Source organism: Crocodylus siamensis, chromosome 11, assembly GCF_052110815.1.
Source record: "Crocodylus siamensis isolate JL-2025a chromosome 11, ASM5211081v1, whole genome shotgun sequence".
NCBI lineage: Eukaryota > Metazoa > Chordata > Crocodylia > Crocodylidae > Crocodylus > Crocodylus siamensis.
The window spans coordinates 37,694,990-37,714,388 of NC_143405.1; the positions used below are offsets into that span (position 1 = coordinate 37,694,990).

The window sequence follows — 19,399 nt, forward strand, 5'->3', positions numbered from 1 at the left end:
CACAATGTGCATGCAACTGAAGAATAACGAAAAATTGCTGGAGGATGCTTCACAATGGCAACTGAAATGTTAATCTGAACCTTCAAACAACTGATAGAAGGAAGGACTAAGAGGATGGAGACTACTCCCAGGAAAAGTATTAAACATAGCAAAAAGAAAGGAAAAAATACTTTAGACTTCAACAAGTAAAATAAACAGGGTTACTATCGGAAACATTTTCCATGCTTCTTCACATTACTGAGGTGGGCTAACTGGCTGCAAGTGAAAAGATAACAATGAAGTTGGAGGACCGATCCTGTGTTGAGGAAATCACCAAATTCTTACCATCTAGAAGTAAAGGTGAAACCTTAGCATGAGGCAGTTGTTTAACTCCATGTCTTTTCAGACTCATCCATTCTCAGCCCAACCAATATTTTTACTTTTGAGAGTAAGGGATAGGCACGTAAGGGACTTTGCTTGGACTTGGCTCTTCTCAGCTCAGTGGATTTAGCATGGTGCTTACTCTGATCTGTGCCTCAAATAGCTTCTCCTGGGACTTCTACTAAGAAGCAACATACTTCTTGGGCTGTCTCAGCTCCGTTTTTCCCAGCTGTACAGACCATTTTCCTTTCCTTTCCAGTCTCCCCATCTGCAAGTAGGATTTATAATAATACTTACCTATTCATAAAGATAGCTGGGGATAAATATTTTAGCACTTGCAGGGATAAGTATTTTAACGCTTTGAGATTTTCTTATGAAAGTAACCACATAAATGCACAGAAATGTTATTTAGATAATAAGTTATTTATTCTTCCTGTTTGTCGTGTAATAATGGCATTATGTAAAACCAGAGGCAGTAGTTACTTAACCCCTGAATGGGAGGTGATATTATGAAAGCACCCAATAACTATACAGGCATAAAATCACAACAAACTGCTGAGTTGCAAATCAAACACTTCATGGCATCGCTAAATCCTAATTAAAAATATTAACAAGCTTCATTGTTCATATTCATATTTAGATTTCATCTCTCCCAAGGTGTCAGGATGTGTGGATATCAACTCTGAGTTCAACCATTTTTAAAGATTTTAGAATATATTTGTATTTGAACTCAATTCTGTGATACAGTTTCTAAGTAATGCCTAAAATAACATCAAGGAGGAACACACCTCAATAATTTTAACTTGTAACCACCTTCCCCATCTTGTCTGCAGTGGCTATAATGCTTATAAAACTTAATAGTTTGCCTTATTAAACTCCAATGTATGGTCCTTGAAGCACTAATTAGGGATATGATTGGAGAGCTAAGTAAAACATGGATGTCAGCACTGACTCAAGATAACACCTCAAGATTGATGGACACATTCTGACAATTTCAATTTCTGACAAAAGTGGCAGCCAGCAGTGCAACTTTTTTTCAAGCATGAATTTTATTCTGATCAAGATACATAAGAGAGGTAGTTGGCTGTGATATGAGAGGTAGTTAGTTGATTTCACTCAGAATGCAAGATAGATGTAGACATCTACCCAGCCTTGCATGCATACAAACAGGTGAGCTTCATTTGTCACCTAAAACATGTATGCTTTTACAGAACTTTGCCATTAACAAACCTCCCAAACATGAAATACATTGCCCCTGAGAGTATTACCACTTCCAAGAAACCAATCTCTGTTATGGTAAAAAATTGGATAAAGATCCAATTTAGCTACATTTTGAAGAGATTTAAAATGGGCATTTTGGTTCAGCTCATCTGCATTAATTCCCAATATGGTGATTGTAGAGGAACACAGCTTTAGAACAGTTTCATAGAACCATAGAAAGTTAGGGTTCGAAGGGACCTCAAGAGGTCATCTAGCTCAACTCCCTGCTCAAAAAAGGACCATTCCCAACTAGATCATTCCAGACAATGGAATACTTGTTGTGACATTAACCAGATTTACCTATTCTTACCATTACTTTTTATTCCAGTGTAAAAATCTTGCTTATATAACACAAAAAGTTAAGATTTTCAATGACCTTAGGCTTTTTTCTGCAGCTACTCCAAATCTTTACTCAAAACCTCCTACATTTAGTCAACAAACCTCAAGTCCTGCCTTCAAAACAAATTAGGGGCAAATCCAGGTTATTACTAGGGCTGTGTGAAGCTTCAGTCACCAGTGTGATTCGGCACAGATTTGGTGGCCAAATCTCCAAATCTGAATCGAATCAGGAGACCCTTTAATCTCTCCTAATCAAATCGGAACCCTCTGAATCAGTTCGGAGAGATTCAATGATTTGGACATAGACATAGCTTTAAATGGTTTTTCTACATACCTTGAGGTACCAGGTGGCTTGTGAACACTGAGATTTTGAGATGGATGGAACATCCCATGGAAGCGCAGTGAGGTCCCCAGCATACTCGGGGGCTCCCCCCACAGCCAATCGCCAAGGCAGGTGGTGCAAGGGGGGTCCCCCGCGCACTCAGTGGTGGACCTGGAAAAGTCCACCACTAAGCATGCAGGGGGCCTCCCCTATGCTCCTGTGGGATACTCCATGTGCACCACCATCTCAGCAGTCACAAGGCATGCCTGGTACCTTAAGGTATGTAGAGAAAACATTTAAAGCTGTGTTTATGGCTGAATCGCTGATTCTCTGAATCAGCATCGAATATTCAGATTTGGATTTGGCCAAATCGAATCAGGGACAGTGATCCGAATCAATGGATCGAATCACTGTCCCCTGAATCAGACTGATTCCGAATCAAATATGGCACACCCCTAGTTATTACCTCAAAATCTTGCCTACAACAACTTTAGCACTTGTTAGGATCCAAGTCTGGGTGATAAAGTTGTTCTTTATTGCAAATGAAGTTTGCAGTTGTTCAGAGGACTCTACAAGAAGGTTCATTTTGCTGAATTTGGGTTGTTCAGGTGGGCTTGGCCAAGTAGATGGTGATATTTCTAGATGTATTTTTTCCTAAATTGCTTTAGATCGCTTTTTTTCATACAACAACTACCATTCACTTATTAGCCTCTTTGTATCTACCTATCCATTCTCCCAGTACTATGCGACATTGCACATACTATAATATGAGGTGTGATACTAACTAAGACTTACGTTAAAATTTCCTCACGTGATGTCATACAACCTCATATATTTGGCTTCAGCCTTGAAGGTATTGACAACCTGCATTGAGACAAAAGGCTAATCTAATTGTAAACTAACTTGCTATAGGCAAAAACAGTAAATGGTATATATCACGTTTACATGATAATCTGGTGGACTGCTGTAACCTAGCATCTATGTGCTAATCCAATGAATTATTCTGTTTCTCACAATTTACTCTTGATGCAAGATCACTTTATTTAACTAAATGAAAATTCTACTTTTCACTGCTACTGTTTTGGCAGCAAGGCTTTCTCCCTTCCACTATGTTGGCTCTTTTTCTAAAATATATTTGACAGTCTGATTCAGCTTTTGATGTTACATATACACTGGAAACCTCTTATTAATTCAGCTTTTTGTTACTTGATCTATGTTATGTCCAGCAATCAGGGGCCAAATGTGCCAGACATGTGCTACTGAAGCATACAGAATATACTTGGCTAGTTAGTTTCTATTATTTATAATGCAATCAGTCTAATTAAAAAGTGTAATTGGATAATAACAACTATATAAAGGCAAAGAATGGTTATGCCTCTTCAGTTTCATATAGGGGAACGTCCTAGAACTCATTTGCTATTGGCAGAAGTTCACACCTGTGGTATCACATTATCACAGAGAGCTTAAAAGCAGCAAATTAAGTTTTCATGAAATATTGCTGAAAAATGGAAGCCATCAGAAGATGATATTTTTCCATTTAAAGTTAATATGTCAGGAAATAATTGAAGAGCTAGTTATCAGTTAGCTCAGAAAATAAATATTTCTGTTCATCCCTCTTACCTTTATGTATGCATCAATGTATATTTTATGATGTTTTTGTGTCTTCTTGCAATATTTTTAAACTGGCCTTATATCACATGTCACTAATACTTTGGGAAAAATTAGGCTACTTCTAAAGAAAATTACCCCTATGTGTAAACACTCCAAATTAATGTGCATTTAATAGATATCCAATGAAACGATAAACACGCATCTTAGGAGTATTACATTCCTCTCATTTTCTCATTATAACAAGATAACTTTCCGTACACATCTCTCAAGGCATATACTAACAGAAAGACAATAAAATATCTGGTGGCAAGGTGTCAACAAGAGTAACTATCCATACATTGCTCCCTGTTTACTGTGAGCAATGAATCATGAACTGACCATCTCCAGTTTCACATTAATGACACAGATCGAGGTTCTCCAACTCCTGGAACATGGCATTTTTTATTTTAAAAAAATTAAAGCATCACATAGAAGCACTGCCTTATGTTTTGGTATGGTACTTGGGCACATAACAATAAGTAGAATTAAAAGCATATAGAGTTAGTAAGTATTTAAATAAAGATGAAAGGTAGAAAGCTAATATCATGAATGTGCGGTAAATCCTACAATCTTTATACTGCCTTTGCCTGCTGCCCTCTTCTTGAGCTTTATGGCAATCTTGCCCAAAATACCTAACCTAGAACTAAGTGCTATTCTTGGCATGATTGAACCCCAAAATTTTGTGTGCATTTAAATATATATATGCAAGATAATGGACTATTTACTAACAGAAAAACAGATGGACAGGGTATTTTCTATCCAAGTATCTGCAAATGGAGACTCATTCAGAATAAATAAGGAATCTTCTACTGCTGCTCTACTCCAAAAAATGGGGCTATAAAATAGTCTTTCATAAATAATCTTGATAAAATAATCTTTCTAGAACAGGCCACTGCTTTTACATCGTATTTAAACCTCTTCTAGCACAGTAAACAACAGAAAATTTGAATTTTGCTTTCCCCCATCCTAGCATGCATAATATTAACTTACATTATTTATTTATTACAGTTTTGAAGAGCTGTTCTTCCAAACCACTTTTCCTTCATTTACAATAAATAAACAAAACACTGCTTTATATAATCACAAGATTTTTATATACCACAAGATGTTATGTATGAATACATAAAGCCATAATATGGGTTATATGTAGTAGCCAGTACTGTCTGCATATTAATTAGGATGATTTTAATTAAAATTAGTAACACATACCTACCTGAACTTTGGAGCATTTAATTACCTTAACATGTTGATTAAGAAGATCTAGTGAAAGTTCTGGCTATTGAAGTCATTTTTATTACAAACGATGTACACATTATGTATATTTTTTATACACAGAACTGTATCCTGCTGCTATTTGTAGAGAGTTAAATAATGGATTTCCAAGCTAAAATAAAACTCTCAAGAACAAAAAGATACAAATTAAACAGTTTTGGAAAAAGAGACAAAATGTTATTTGGTAAGATCAGAAAACTGATGGAGAAAAGGAAGAATAGTCTTTTCTATTTTTCTGACTTCAGTGACCTAATATACTCGAATTTTTTAAGATACTAAAACTTTTGTTATGCACAATTGTTTATAACACAATTGGCATTTTACATTGTACATACAATATATAGTGAAAATATGGAAACTGTGTGCAGCAATAAAACTAATGAGGTTTAAGTCTAAGATATCAAGGAAGGAAAAACAGCAATGTAGAAAGAGTGAGAGTTTGAAGAGAATAAATTTACAGCCTAGGTAAAGCTTACTACCCTATACCATTGTAGAATGACACATGCTCCTTTCAGTGCAGTACCAATAAAAAAAAAAAAAATAATAATATATCACTCCTGCTAACTAGACCGTATGTTCTGCTTTTTCCTCTGATCCAAAAAGAGGGAGCTTAAGCAATTTGATATTTACAAACAAAATTCAGAAGGGACATTGCAGTATTTATGAATGGCTCTGTGCCCCTCATTAGAATTTGAACATATTTTTTAAGGTTTCAAAGAAGGCTGAAATATAATGTAGTTAAACCAACACTTTTTCACGTAAGTAAGATTTAACTTATCCTTATATTAGATGCATTAGGTACCTACCACAAGAAACAGCTCATCGGTTAAATGATGACACACACAGCTTTCAATATACAACATTTCAGAAAAATATTATAAATAGCTAGGCTTACAATTTTACTTTTTATACATCTCTTAGCATCTAATCTTTTAACCAAGTTAAAGGTAGAATTACAGAAGTGACAGGTAAAACCTTGCTTCCTACGCTATGTGCTGCAAAAAGATGCCAGACTTGCAAGCAGCAATGGAGAGAGATACATCAGTATTTTTTTTCTAAAAATAAGAAAGCAATGCCACTGACATCTAGAATTAATTCCTGAGTACTATCTTACTAAACATTCTTTACAAAAATCTTTATAGCACGAGAGAAATCTACTGCAAATCTGTTGTGCTAGTAATCATGACAAGATTAGGAATAAAAATTGCTAAATCTACATAATTACTATATATTCATAAAAAAATACCGAGAAGCTGAGTACTAAATCATCTTAAACCACAGCATGAATTTAAAATAGAACTGTACTACATTGCCAAAATGTGCATACAGGAGCTATCCCTGAGTATGCATTCTGGTCTACATAAGCTGCACACTACAACATAGTCTGTTGAGAGTAATGTAAAACAGAAACCTCAGAATGAATACACAAATAGAATCCAGCGTACAGATCGCCTCTCCCCTTTTATCCATTACGCACAGCAACATTTCCAAACTAATCCACTTACGTGCTGAAAACTACATTGTATTCTCAGGTTCTTACCTGTACTTTCTTGCATTTAATTAAATACATCATATTTAATTTCATCCTAATTTTACAAAGTTTAAATAGACTCATCTAGTCCCATGCCCTTCCTGCCACACACAAATGAACTAAATTGTGGGTCAGGCTGAGATGCTCTTACTCATGGAAGTAGCATCTGATTCAGAAGTTGTTGATTTTATTAGGACAACTTATGAAACATGCTATTGAGCTCGAGTAAAGGCATCAGCATTCGAATGAACCTTTACAGGCTGTTACTGACACTGCTTACTGACAAAAATGGTTATTCTGGCATTCCCATTCACATAATGCAGAATGCTTTAATAAAAATTAAATCTCAGAGGATCTATAAATGGATATGAGAATGCAAGTAGTAGGTACAGTCATTACTAATTATTGTGGGGCACAAATGGTACCTGCAGGTATTTACAGCACATAAAAATGGAGAATGGGCATCACACACTTGCCTCTTTTTTGTTTTGCTTTTTGGCTGCAGTAGAATGATAGGTTGGTGCTATGATGTAGTTGTAGCAAGCTCAAGAGTCAAAGTCTATTTGAATCTTCAGAATTCAGTTGAATAAAATTGCCCAATATGGTTTCCATATATACTTTGATTTCATGATGTCGCAAACCCTATGCAAACTTCAGCATTCTTTTACCTCTGGCTACAAGCATACAAGCCCTTAGCTCTTCAACCAAATGTGACAACTCATAAGAAGAGCTGCTGCACTGCATTAAAATGAATGAAATATTACATTCCTGTTGTGTTGACTGTAATACTTATATAATGTATGTGAACTGTTTCTCAAGCATTTCATGTATCTTTAGAATTTGAGAAAATGTGTACACAAAAATCATGAAGCACAAACAGATAATTTTATACCTCAAAGTACATATGGTCTGACTGTACACCATTTCTTAGAATGAGAAATGCTTTTAAATGACAGTATGTTTTAATGGAACAAAGCAATAAAACAAAATGGAAGATATAGTTAAATTCCTGACGCATCTATTCTTAGAATTGTGGACTGTTTCTATTCAGATTTCATTCCCACTGAATCTTTATTTTTCTTCCATTTCTACAGGTTTATTTTGTTTTTAAACATGGTAAATCATTTTAAATTTGACGACTCTAAAAGCAACAACAATTGCCTCTACAATTCTAAAATACATATTAATCTGCTGAAAAGGTAACACCCCAAAATGGTTCAAAGAGAGACACCTACCAAACAATAAATTGATGTCTATTCTTATTTCTATCTCAAACAGTGCTGAATTCTTCAACACAGATATCAGAGACCTGATGATAGATGTAGAAGAAAAAGGTACTCACAAATAACACCTTCTGCAAGCCATTCTTGAATATGATGTGGTTCCCCCCCGTTTCAAGCAATCTGAGGTAGAACAGGATGTGTATAAACAGCACACACAAAAAAAAAAAAAATCACATTCACAGCCTTTGCATGCTCATTCAAGCTCAGGCATAAAAACACCACTGATAAGTAAGCTTGTGATGTAACCAGCATCAAACACTGCATCAGATGAACCAAAGCTCTGAGGGGTTATATTTTACAAAGCCGAAAGGTTTTCCCACAGAGCAGGATTAGCAAATGTTTAAACCAGTAGTGCTGTTTTAATATTCTTGTTTGGTTTGCTTTCGGCTTCCAAAGAAAACCTTTTATTATTACTCTACAGCACTAAAATAAACCAAAAATGTTTCCTGGTTTGATATTCATCTGGATCTTTAAGGTGCAAATGATAGAGATTGAGAATTCACCATCTCTATGAACACTGTAGTACAGTCCAAACCAGAAAAAAAGGCCATTGGTCCTTTTATCTCCATGGTAACAGCAGCATCTGTACAGGCAAATTGTATTCTGTCTTCTCTACAACGCGAATTTATAGTCATATATTATGATATGAAATGATAAGAGGAATGCTGATTAATAACTAGGGGAACCAGAAACATAAATACAAGTAGAGCTTTAAATTTTGGTTGAAAAAAGAATATTTCTTCAGAATGAAGAAATAATACTCAAATTGTTCCTTTTATCAAACATTATTTGGAAATACATGAACTTCAACCATCAATGCTCATTAAAGGCACGTATTTTGGTTTTTGTAGTTAGGAAGCTTGGTTACTTTTCAGTTACCTACTGCAAGCCATTATAATGTTCTTAAGGGATATATGACAGTTAAACAAAACTCTTTTATGCAGATGTTGCAGAGGACTGATTTAAATATGACTTTCTCTGAAGCCTCCCACCCTGCATCCCCTCCCAGCACTTGCTGTCACTAATACTGGTAGCCCAGAAAGTGAGCAAAATACCATCACTCCCATATTTTTCTGTCACACCTCTACCCATGCAGATAGTAAACAGATGTGATGCTGTAAATGCACTGTACATACAAAACTGATACTGCCTGTTCCCCAAAGCAATGGCCTTGATCTAGAGTCTTGATTAGTCACCCTGATTTTCTCCCTGTCTGTGGTATCTCCAGATGACAATCCCGCTCCAAATATTATAGCTAGACACTCATTTGTCAAATAATAAAGACAGCTAATCTTGCTCTCTCTCTTCATGAATCACTATAATGACCATCTGTTCACATTATTAAGTTAAATATTATACCAGACCCATTTCATGAGGCCTGCTCATGTGATGTTATCAAGTGATCAATTCAAGACTGTTCTATAACTTGGAAGTATTACAGGATAAAAGGGGGAGCAAGTGATCAGCCAAATGTTGCTTTATCACTATATTACATTACCTGTTGAGTTTCCAGGCGAAGGAGATGCTTGAGGGTTTATGGCTGCTGGTATGTCACAGTTTTTTGGACAGGAAAAATTGTTGAAGCATGAATTTCTTTCAAAAGAAACTGTTCAAGTCAGTTTGTGATGAGCAGAAATCCAAGTGCCACAGATTGTAGGAGAGGGGTTATCGTTGTAATTCAGATATATAGATATAGATATAAAATATATATATAAAAGCTGAGGAGTTGCATGAAGTTATTTTCAGTGCTCCAGTAAGTTTCTCTTAGAGCTGAACATTCAGGTTACAGTCTTGCTTAAAGGACACATTTTTTTTGTTTCGTGTACCTCACGGCTATCTTCTATTGCTGTGAAAGCAACAAAGACTTCCAAAAGTTATTTGTAAACTTTGTCGTGTGTTTATATGCTACAGTAAGAGTATGGACAAGCATACCTTTTAACCAAAAGGAATGGGCAGCTACCTCTTGGGAGCATGCAGCCACTGTTGCAACTTGTTATATAACCATGATTCCATAGTGATACAAGTGTGGTAAACAGTCTAGGCAGACAAGGTTCTCTGTGTAAATGTAATCATCTTTTATTAGACAAACTAAATAGTTCGAAAAACTGTTCTTGGCAAGCTTTTGGGCATAAAACACTCTTCTTCAGGTATAAATCACCCTACATTTTAATCGTGAATGAAGTGGAGTTAACACGGAAGCAGTTTTGCAACACACTCCTACAGAATCATGAAGAGGCAACATGTTAATCATAACAACTTATAATAACGTGTTGTGATATTGATAACATTGTTGCATCTGTATATAAATTCATAAATACTTAATTTAAGTCTCTTTTAGGACAGTTACATGTGTAAAGGTGCCCCTGGAACTGATGCCATTTTATGCAACAAAGAATAGGGTTAGCCATTAAAGAATATGATTATACATGAAATCTATGAGGTTGAACAACTTGTTAAACAGGACCAGGACCCTAAATCCTGGGTCTGAAACTCCATAAGCACATTGGATCATTCTGGTATTCATTACTTGTCAACTCCACTTTCTTGCAGCTTGCTTGAAGAATTCTAATCCAAAGCATGCCAAGTAGTTAAAGTAACACTAAGTCCATCTTCAACAAGGTCTCTACATGTGAAGTAGCACTCCATCCACCCATCCTTACTCTGATACCACTCGGATTTGGAATATAAATTTGTATAAGATTCTAGTTACCAATGTTTGCAGTCACCAGTTGTAAGACACTTATTTGCAATGCAGCAGCCAAGGAGTGATAACTTATACATACACCCAAATACTGGAAAAAGATCATTCCATTTCAAACCAGAGTAAAAGTCTGGATTGCTTAAACTGCCTCTCTGTCTTCATCTATTTTTAACCTCAATTAATTAAAATATTTTAAAATAAATTCTCCATAAAGACATACCCAAAAGGATGTCATTATCAATACAGTTAGTCCAAATAGCTTCTCTTTTCCATGTGCCAAATGGGTTGTAGGAAGGAATCTGGAGGATTTCCTTATAGCTTTCAAGTTTTGCTCAGCATTGCCATTATCTACATGGCAGCATTTCCTAAAATGTGTTGGAACAAGTCTAGGTATAAACGATGACCTTTCCTAGTTGATGTCAGTGCCGTTCTCAATGAACTTGAAATTTAAAGACAACAAATATGAGTGAAATTCTGAAATGAATTGAAAAACTTTCCATGACTTTAAGAGAGCCACATATCATGCCAGAGGTAATCCTACAGAAATCTAACTGCACATTACTGAGCAGCTACAAATCCAAAGAGTAAGATCTTCAGGACAGATTTTCATCCGATTTGCACTGCAGTCAAGTAGGAATAATTTTAAGTATTTCAGTAAAACTTACCTGCAGTACTGTGATACCTAACAGAACACCATGCTAGGACAGATTTTAGTACTCTGAATTGTAGTTCCATAATTTCCCTATTTTTAATTCTCTTTTTGAAAATTTACCTTTCAAAGGATGAAACAGCCTGGGATATAATTTACTACTTGACCTCATTTTTCACTGCCCAAAATATTTGTTTACAATTTCAAGTGCCAATTAATAATTTTGCACATCAAGCAAGTTCTTCAAATAATATACTCTGGAGATAAATATTTCTACTACATCACCAGAGAAATAATTATGGACTACAAGCATAATTTGTTCAAGACAAAGTCCTGTGTTCTTGTTCTGTCTAAACATATTTTGTAAATGTCAATATCCTTATAAATAATAAAATAGAGGGTTGAAACACCCCAGCTGAGAGAAGACTCAAAACCACAATTTGTCAGTTTAACAAATTATTCTATTCTCTCCGATTCACAGAATGTCATTACTAGTGCAATGCAAGTAACTGATCACTTTACTTGCATGCTATTACCCATTAGGACAAACACTATGAACCATTACATACTTGAAAATTATTAACAGCGTTACTGACTGATTGTTTACAGACTGACAGTGCAATCCCCTAAATAATTATTTTTATTAAACCTGTTTTTATGTTTTTTTTATTTTTATTAAACCCATTTCCTACTACACTCCTTCCATTTTACTATTATTAAAGTGACTTATAAAGGTTTTAAGCACCTGTTTCTATATCATCCTAGAAGAAATAAAAGCAGCTAACTCTTTCAGGCTCAAAGCTATGAATTTAAAAAAGGGAAGCAGTATTTTTTATTATTGCCTTTGCATAACTCTTAGGAGGATTACTTAAGTAGCTTTGTACAGGACATGTGTACAGCATATTCTATAGCACTGAAATGACACAGCATTTTCTTCAATTATGTCATGCACAGAAGCACACTCAAAAAGCCTAGCATTCAAAAAATGGTTAGCAATTTTAATTGTCCAGCATGAATACTTTAAAAAGGCTAGATAGTCACAGTGCTGCCTGAAAATCATACGCTTTATACCACCAGAAATTTATCACCAAAAAAAAAAAAAAAAAAAAAATCAAGATTTTAATTATAGGCAAAATACAATGAGATGCTTAGGCCAACATATAAAACTCTCCTATATCTACTCTCCTCTCAAAGTAACTAAAAAAACCCCATGGCTATAATGCAGATATTATGTGGCTTTAGTACAAAGTCAGGGATACAATACCAAAAAATTAAAACTAATTTTCTGTCTTCCTCGGAATAAAAGTAGCTCCTCCAGAAAACATTAACTTGCTTCAATGCTGGATTCCTGAGACTTGTAGAAAGGGGCAACTGGAGCACTAGGAAATAAAACTGAAAGAGACCAGTCCTGGGCCAGCAAGCCCAGACCTCTGCTATTACAGACCAGAGTCAAAGAAAGAAACCCTTTCAGAAACTTACACAGCTTCATTTTGAAACCAGTTAAGCTTTTTGTTCCCACCATTCCTATTAGAAAGCTATTCCAGAACTTCACTCCAATGATAACTTGAAACCTTCTTCTAATTTCCAACCCCAGTTCACCATTTTTCTTGGAGTGAGTGTCCTTTAGTATAAGCTGAAGTTAGACCATGGAGTTCATAGCCATCCAGTCCTTTCTTCACCTTAAAAATATGTCCTACTTTTGCTATTCTCCAGTCATATTCCACCATATATGTCTGCCTTGACTCTTTAAACACCTTTGGAATTTCATGTGCCAGTTTTCACAATTTGGGGATTATCTACCCATCCCCCAGCCACCCTCTCCTTGAGTTGTATGTGTTAAAAACACCTGCTTTAGCTGAATAAGAACTTCATTTTTTATCCCAAAAGGGCCTGCTATGAGGAACTCTGTCCTGCAGTATAAGTAGCATACCTATTTCCCTTTCCCAGCTTGACAAAGACAGGATTTTTACAAATCAAGTAAGCTCAGATTTTTTTCATGTGGGAATTTACAAGGTGGTACATACTTCTGGCTCAAGGTCTTTTGTGATCTAGAATAGTATCTGTCAGGGAGCAAGAGAAGGGCTGGAATTTGAAAACAGTTATTCTGCTAGGAAAACTGTGAAGTATTTCAGGAGTCCTGTGGGTAACAGCATCTGTCCTGCATCTGTCTGCTTGTCACATACTACTATGATGTTGTTATAACTACAGGGCTGTGCTTATTTCAAAAGAAATTGTACTTTTAAAAATCACACCTTGCTCCAAAAAAGATTCATTAGTTAAATCAGCAGAAATACTACTGTACTATATCACTGTAATTCATCACCATCATTTGACAATTAGAAAGTTGGTTTCCATATTCCAATTTAATGCATCTTTAGAGAAAGCTATTTTGTACTGATGAAGGGTATGGTGCTACACATGTTGTGTTCAAAGGCAGTTCTTGCTGTTATTTCTGCCACCATACATAAAAATATTTATTTCCTATATAAATTTGGTATAAAGTGGATTTCTCGAGACTTGGGCTGTTCCAAGCCATCTGTGGTCAATTTATTGAGGCTATATTACTATTTTGCTTCATTATAGAGATTTCTCTACTGGTAACTTTAATTGTTCAGAAATTCAATGAAATAAAGGAATACTTGACCGGAACTTTCATGAGATTCTCTAATCATCCCTACAGTCCCTTCCTTCCCTCCCCATCACCACAAACCTATGTAACCATACCCACCGGTATTTATGCATTTCAAGCAGCCTTGTTTGACCAAACTATTTCACTTTGCAATGAAATTCACTAAATTAAAAAAATAATTCACAGAAATCTATGGTACTGTACTTTATATTATTACTTGAAAGCTGATCCTGAATTAGGCTGAACACTGCATCTCCCAGTGAGGTCAGTAGGAGTTACAAGAGTTCTGCATGGTTTTAAAGATGAAGGCCATAGAGGAATAGTATTTTTATAAAAACATATTTTAGCTACTAGATAAAATGGTTTCAGTTCCCACTTACTAGAATTTTTCCAAGCAAGTTGTTTGGGAGGTTTGGAAGACTAGTCCTTTGCCCTTGGATGTCCAAATGGGCAAAAGGGGCAATATAAATTGCCTGACTTTCAAAAGAACACCCTGAATGTTCAGTTTTTTTGGCACTGAAGTCACAGGTGGAAACTTGTGGGTAGTAAAAACTTCCTGGAAATGCAGCTCTGAAGACTCATATTCAACCACCTATCACTACAAGTCTCTTTCCTATTCATCCTACCATGTCTTATATGTCCTATGAAGTCTTCCCATAGGTATGTCATTTAGGATTTTTCTGGGGTTTCTTGGACATGAAAAGTTCAACAAATCACCTTCCAAAGACTAAAGAGACTGAAAACAAGAGCCAGTACCTGAATTCTTCATAATTTGCGGGTGACAGCTACTTTGTTGGTAACAGCTGCTTCAGATTGAGTCCTACCAAAAACAGGTAGGATACATCCAAAATAGGTTTTATGTTCATACTCTTCTATCCCACTACTACTATAGATTCTTTTAGAGGTAAGGTTCTAGGAAGATAGGTCTCATGCCTTTTTTCTTGGCCTATTGTGGACCCCAAAGCTTTGTTTTGAGAATGTAGATTATGATGCATGTTATTTACTTTAAGTATTCTTCTTTTTCTTATCAACAAAGCTGAAAAAATATCCTACCGATTGAACCAACTGAAATGCCATTAGTTAGCATTAATCATTTGCAAAGTAGAAATCTTTACCCCTCAGCTTGTAAAATGACACCAAAATATCACTTTGACCACACACACTACTTTGGAAGACCTAAAGTATGCTTTAAACAGAAAGCTAATAGAAGAAGAAATCTATGAAAAGAATGTGCTTTGAAGCCGCCCCAGCCCCTGAACACAGCTGAGTTAAACTAACCTTCCAAACCAAACAGACATCTGCTGTTGGGTCAGGAGGGTGGAGGACTGAGCTCCAATTCAGAGCTGATCCACCAAGACAGGCCATATATCTATAGCCTCTTTCCCTAGCCCTGCCCCTCCCCCCCTCCCAGCTCTGGTGGTGTCTCAGGATGGGAGGAGGCAAAGACAAGGGAGGGAGGTCCATTCTGGGGTTTGCCCAACCTCTGCTAGAGTGGGGAAAGAGGGGTGGATTGCAGCCCCCCTGAGGTGGGGGAGAGGGGTTCCAATATACCCACCCCAGCCTCCAGCACAGGCTTGGCAAAACCCAGATTGAGTTCCTTCCCCTCTCTTACCCCTACAAGCCATCCTGAAGACAGAACCAGGGATGGGATGGGCTACTTCAGCCCAGCCCTGCTCCCAGCATGTGCTGACAGAAGTCAATGAAGGTGCTCCACTTTGAAGTGCCCTTATCTAAACCCTCACGCAATGAGGGTTTATTTGTCAAACAGTTGGGCACTTTTTAAAGCACTCTGTAGCCATGCACTTCTGTCAGTGTATGCCTGTAAATCACTTCCACTGACTGATCGTGAGACAAAACATCACTTTTGTCAGCACCTTGCGATACTTACTTTGACCAAAGACTTTCAAACTGACATACTGGAGAAGCCTTAAAATACGATAGTTCAGAATCAAGAAGCCTCAATATATGATGGTTCAGAGTCAAGATTTGCCAGTGAAAACCTAGGACCTAGAAGAGTATGAACCCCAACTAGATAAAAATGAACAGCATAGCCATACAACAACACTCTAAGGAACTCTTCCATAGTTTTAGGCTTTGTTTTGCTCTAGAGACAGTCACTTTGCTTCATTATACTTTGGGAATTTAAAAAGAAAATAATTTAAGTCTCCAGTCCAGAAAACACTTTTACAAAAGCTTTAAAAAGCTTTTCTATACATAGAGACTTCAGAAAATAAAGATTTCTGGGTGGAAAAATGCAGGCAGTCAAGTCATTTTATCAACATTGCTTAAAATGTGTGCTGTTGCACACACAAAAACACTTCTCAAGAGGACCATTTCCCAGCTTTTCATTCTGGCAAGAGAAACAGCAGAATTTGCCAGCACTGCTTCATGCAGCAAGACATCAGGCTGGTAAGACAGCTGCTTTCCAGAGCAGTGTAGGCTGCAGAAGCTGGCTAGAGCCTCTTCTGAGAGACTTTGGGCAGCTAGCCACTATCAAAGCTGCCTGGTAGACAGCGTCAGCATCAGATCTTTGGGACCTTTGAAAACTAATCCCAAAATCTAGCTTTGTTACAAAAAGAAAATGAAAAAGGTAAATAAAATTATATTTAAGAATCTTACATAAAATCTCTATGTACTTAATTTGTCAAATAGTCCTTAACCTCTTTATCAGCTTTCCCCCCTACACTAATGCTACTTTTCACAACATCAAAAACAAATATTTAGGGAATTAGTGACCTATTTCACACAATCTATACAAATGAATGGTAGGGAGAGTCCTTACCAATGTCTATAGTTAAAACAACACAAATGGATCATTTTTAATATGATTATAACTTTGGCATATGTTTCTGGATGAAATATAGCATATTGGACCTCTGGGGGTCTGCAAGATATGTTTAGGGAGTCTGTGAAAGATGACTATCCTCAATCAAAATTATGTGAATTTACATTTACAATTCAAAGGGATCTGCACCTCTATTTGAAATTTCCACAGGGGTCTCCACCTCCATTCAAAACTTTTTTTTAGGTGTCTGCAAATTTTTTTTCTCCCAGTCAGCATGGGCATAGAAGCCCCTCATCTTACATTTGCATACAAAGAAACCTCATTAAAGACAATCACAGGGGTTAGCAACCCCTGGCACACATGCCAGAGCATAGTGCACAAAGCCATTTTACTTAGCATGTGTGCCTTGGGAGAGCTGTGAGGGCCCCAATCCTTGTTGCAGTAGTGCAGCCATGGCTCCTTCACCAGCATTTGCCTCAAGTTGCATGTTCACCTGTCACCAACTCAATGCACCTGCTTGCAGCCTCTCTGCCATCTGCTGTGAGCAGCCTGGTTTCCATGGTGGGTGGCAGAGGCAGGCAGCTAGGAGGCTGCAAGTGGCTGCACCAGGGTCTGTGGAGCCCTGACCCAGGTTGTTGCCAGTGGTGGGTGCACATGTGCCCAGGTAGATGGCCGAGAAGGGGCTCGGGCTGCACTGACCCAACAAGAATTGAGTCCCTTGTGGCTCCTCTGCTGTTCACCCATGACATGCCAACATCTTATAAGTTGAGGTTGTGGGTGTTTTGGGCCCTCTACCCACAAATGTTGCTAACCCCTGATCTATCATTAAACTTCTATAATAAGTACCATGTGCTCAGTAATGGAAATCAACTACGAAGCTGACTAAAGGCAGCCAACACTCAGCATGATTACAGAACACATGGCCCATATTGGGACTAAGTACTGGTACTACAGAAAGACAGAAGAGGAAAATGGGAAAGAAATGGCAGTCCTTATCTGGTGGAGGGGGTCTGGCATAGGATTTTTCAGGATTAGCCCCTCTGAGGAGGGCAGTGGGTGGGGGTACAGGTATAGGGATAGGTGTGCAGTTGCATGGTGAGAACTGTGTAACAGTTTTTTTAGTGTGCTTTGAGCTGCCAAGTGAAGCACAAGGGCCACTTGGCAGAGTGTTGGAGGTGGAGTTATATACAGACATATACATACATTGTGTGTGTGTGTGTGTGTGTGTGTACACACACACACACACACACACACTTTTGCAAAAAAAAAAATTGTACAATACGTAAGTGGGGAAATACCATGACCAGCAAAGTGGTTTTCCTACTAGCAGAGGAAAACCACAAACGTGTCAGGGGATACAAGGTAACGCATAGTTAGCCTCTCAAAGGCCCAACAAAGAATTTGGAAGTATCTGAAGGCCCAGGAGGCAGTGAACAATGCTTGCTGGTAGCATGACCACATATGATTCTTGAATGACTCACATGGATTTGGAATAGATCTGGCTGATTTGACTTGGGATGCAAAACATTTTCCTTTAAAAAAAAATTGTACAATATATAAGTAGGTACATACAAAAGTGCTGCTTAAAAAAGTGTGGTTATGGATGTTTTGTACTAAAACCTGATGCATTTTACTTTTTCTGAAACTGCTGCAATTCTGGATGAACTAAGTCAACGGGTACTATATGCAAATTGCTACAGGTATGTTTATTTCAAGGTCAGTGTTTTCAAATTTGATCCTACTTTCATGTGCTCAGGGAGAGCAGGGTCTGACAGTAAGGAGGAGGGGAAGGGGCTGCAGGGGGGGAGAAATTGTGAGTCCGGAGGGCAAGAGAGCTAGTGGACCCCACCAGATCTATTTTCCATGCTGTAGCAGTGGGAAGGGGACAAATTCAAGACAAACCTCCAATAATTGGATTCTATACCTGGAAAACTATAACAAATTTATAAATTTTCACATACAGAATCTAATTATAGGGGGGGTCATCTTATATTCAGGGTCAACCCTATTCAAGTAAATATGGTAAAGAAGTTAGATAGTGCAGCATATGAGACATAAGCTAAACATGGAATGTGGGGGGAAAATACTGAACAGCTGCTCTGTAATTTTTGTCCTTTCATGACATTTCAAAACTTTTGGCCATGGCTTCATTTAAAATACCAAATACTCTGCATGTTTCTATGTTTATGATGAAGAATTAAGGATCTCATTTCAAACATCCAGGCTGGATTTTTTAGCTCAGAAATTCTCACACTGAGGACTAAAGTTAAGTGGATGGTCAAGTAATTTCCATCAATAATGATGGGAGCATGCCCCCTGTACCACTTTAAAAATGTGTCCCTAGCAAGGTCCAAAGGTCCCTAGCAAGCATTACACTTAAGATGTGATTAACCAGTTAATCACAGCTTAAAGTAGTAACCCATCCATATACTCATTCAATTAATGGCACCATAAAACAGGGAGTAAGTCACAAAGTTATTACACAAAAAAGGTAATAACTTTGTGACTGGATGCCATTACATTATAAACTGAATGCATGGCCAGCTTCAAGGGCTCCAGGCACATCCACAGGTAGGAGCCCTGGAGGCACTAGACACCTGCTCACCATTGCACGGGGA

The 19,399-nt window shown here is 37.2% G+C and overlaps 1 protein-coding gene across 8 annotated transcripts in view; it reads right to left on the reverse strand.

The window, feature by feature from the left end:
- IQSEC1 (IQ motif and Sec7 domain ArfGEF 1) overlaps positions 1-19,399 on the reverse strand; it is a 684,223-nt gene that overhangs the window by 308,101 nt on the left and 356,723 nt on the right. Inside the window, exon 1 of one of the 8 annotated variants that reach the window (XM_090022973.1) lies at positions 8,077-8,132. The exons of 6 other annotated variants lie outside the window; for them this stretch is intronic. In XM_090022973.1, the coding sequence (XP_089879099.1) occupies positions 8,077-8,099 (23 nt within the window). In that variant the 5' untranslated portion in view covers positions 8,100-8,132. Of the gene's footprint in view, positions 1-8,076; positions 8,133-19,399 lie in introns of those variants that run through there. One more of the 8 variants, XM_090022975.1, reaches the window with a different exon arrangement.